The sequence below is a fragment of the Micropterus dolomieu genome, unplaced genomic scaffold, assembly GCF_021292245.1.
Source record: "Micropterus dolomieu isolate WLL.071019.BEF.003 ecotype Adirondacks unplaced genomic scaffold, ASM2129224v1 contig_13061, whole genome shotgun sequence".
In the NCBI taxonomy this organism is placed as follows: Eukaryota; Metazoa; Chordata; class Actinopteri; order Centrarchiformes; family Centrarchidae; genus Micropterus; species Micropterus dolomieu.
The window spans coordinates 1-1,795 of NW_025742047.1; the positions used below are offsets into that span (position 1 = coordinate 1).

The window sequence follows — 1,795 nt, forward strand, 5'->3', positions numbered from 1 at the left end:
CTTACTGTATTGATCAACAGACTGGCAATAAACCCCATCTGGAGGAATGGCATTGATGCATCCACAAGTGTTGTCCAATATGTCATCACATTTGCCAAAAGTAGAGCACATATGACAAGGCCAACGGTACTGTTCTTCACATCTGCATTGGAATGTTGTACCACTTGGGTAACAAACTACATAGAAAATCATTATGAAACAAAACCATTAGCACAGGAAATGTAAGATTGTTGACATACTTTGCAATGATTTCCATTACATGCTGATTCATTCTTAGATTACCTGTAGAAATGCTGACATCAGAGATCTGTATTTGGTTGTTGATGCTGACGGGGTAAGTGATGTTGCTCAGAATGGTCCTCAGTTGATTTACTTCTGTCACATCTGAGATGTTCAACTCAACAGAAATGAGGTATTCATAAACAATGGGTGGACCTATTGGGAGATTTTAAAAGAAATAATGTATAATTTAACAAGTAGATGTTTGATCTGAAGTCTCTATTTCAGTATAATTCTTTGTTGTTGATTTATTTAGCACTGTCTTAGTCTCAGTCTTACTTGTTGGTGAAGGAGAGGGTGTTGTCACAGGACAAGCTGTAAAGTCTGGAAGGAGGACAAGAGAAAAGTATCATAGCACTGACACTTCTACCATTGTCTGCTTATTTCCACATGATTATTTCAAAACTTGCTTACTGTATTGATCAACAGACTGGCAATAAACCCCATCTGGAGGAATGGCATTGATGCATCCACAAGTGTTGTCCAATATATCATCGCATTTGCCAAAAGTAGAGCACATATGACAAGGCCAACGGTACTGTTCTTCACATCTGCATTGGAATGTTGTACCACTTGGGTAACAAACTACATAGAAAATCATTATGAAACAAAACCATTAGCACAGGAAATGTAAGATTGTTGACATACTTTGCAATGATTTCCATTACATGTTGATTCATTCTTAGATTACCTGTAGAAATGCTGACATCAGAGATCTGTATTTGGTTGTTGATGCTGACGGGGTAAGTGATGTTGCTCAGAATGGTCCTCAGTTGATTTACTTCTGTCACATCTGAGATGTTCAACTCAACAGAAATGAGGTATTCATAAACAATGGGTGGACCTAATGGGAGATTTTAAAAGAATTAGTGTATAATTTAACAAGTAGATGTTTGATCTGAAGTCTCTATTTCAGAATAATTCTTTGTTGTTGATTTATTTAGCACTGTCTTAGTCTCAGTCTTACTTGTTGGTGAAGGAGAGGGTGTTGTCACAGGACAAGCTGTAAAGTCTGGAAGGAGGACAAGAGAAAAGTATCATAGCACTGACACTTCTACCATTGTCTGCTTATTTCCACATGATTATTTCAAAACTTGCTTACTGTATTGATCAACAGACTGGCAATAAACCCCATCTGGAGGAATGGCACTGATGCATCCACAAGTGTTGTCCAATATGTCATCACATTTGCCAAAAGTAGAGCACATATGACAAGGCCAACGGTACTGTTCTTCACATCTGCATTGGAATGTTGTACCACTTGGGTAACAAACTACATAGAAAATCATTATGAAACAAAACCATTAGCACAGGAAATGTAAGATTGTTGACATACTTTGCAATGATTTCCATTACATGTTTATTCATTCTTAGATTACCTGTAGAAATGCTGACATCAGAGATCTGTATGTGGTTGTTGATGCTGACGGGGTAAGTGATGTTACTCAGAATGGTCCTCAGTTGATTTACTACTGTCACATCTGAGATGTTCAACTCAACAGAAATGAGGTATTCA

General features: G+C 37.5%; 1 protein-coding gene across 1 annotated transcript; it reads right to left on the bottom strand.

Moving 5' to 3' along the window:
• Window positions 1-33: 33 nt before the first annotated feature.
• Window positions 34-1,761, bottom strand: LOC123966281 (the record flags this gene model as incomplete). Its single annotated transcript, XM_046042466.1, has 8 exons — window positions 1,659-1,761; window positions 1,382-1,552; window positions 1,247-1,291; window positions 971-1,123; window positions 694-864; window positions 559-603; window positions 283-435; window positions 34-176 (listed from the first exon to the last, which is right to left on the bottom strand). Coding segments are annotated over exons 2-8 (816 nt in total), but the record flags the coding sequence as incomplete, so codon positions are not given.
• Window positions 1,762-1,795: the final 34 nt, after the last annotated feature.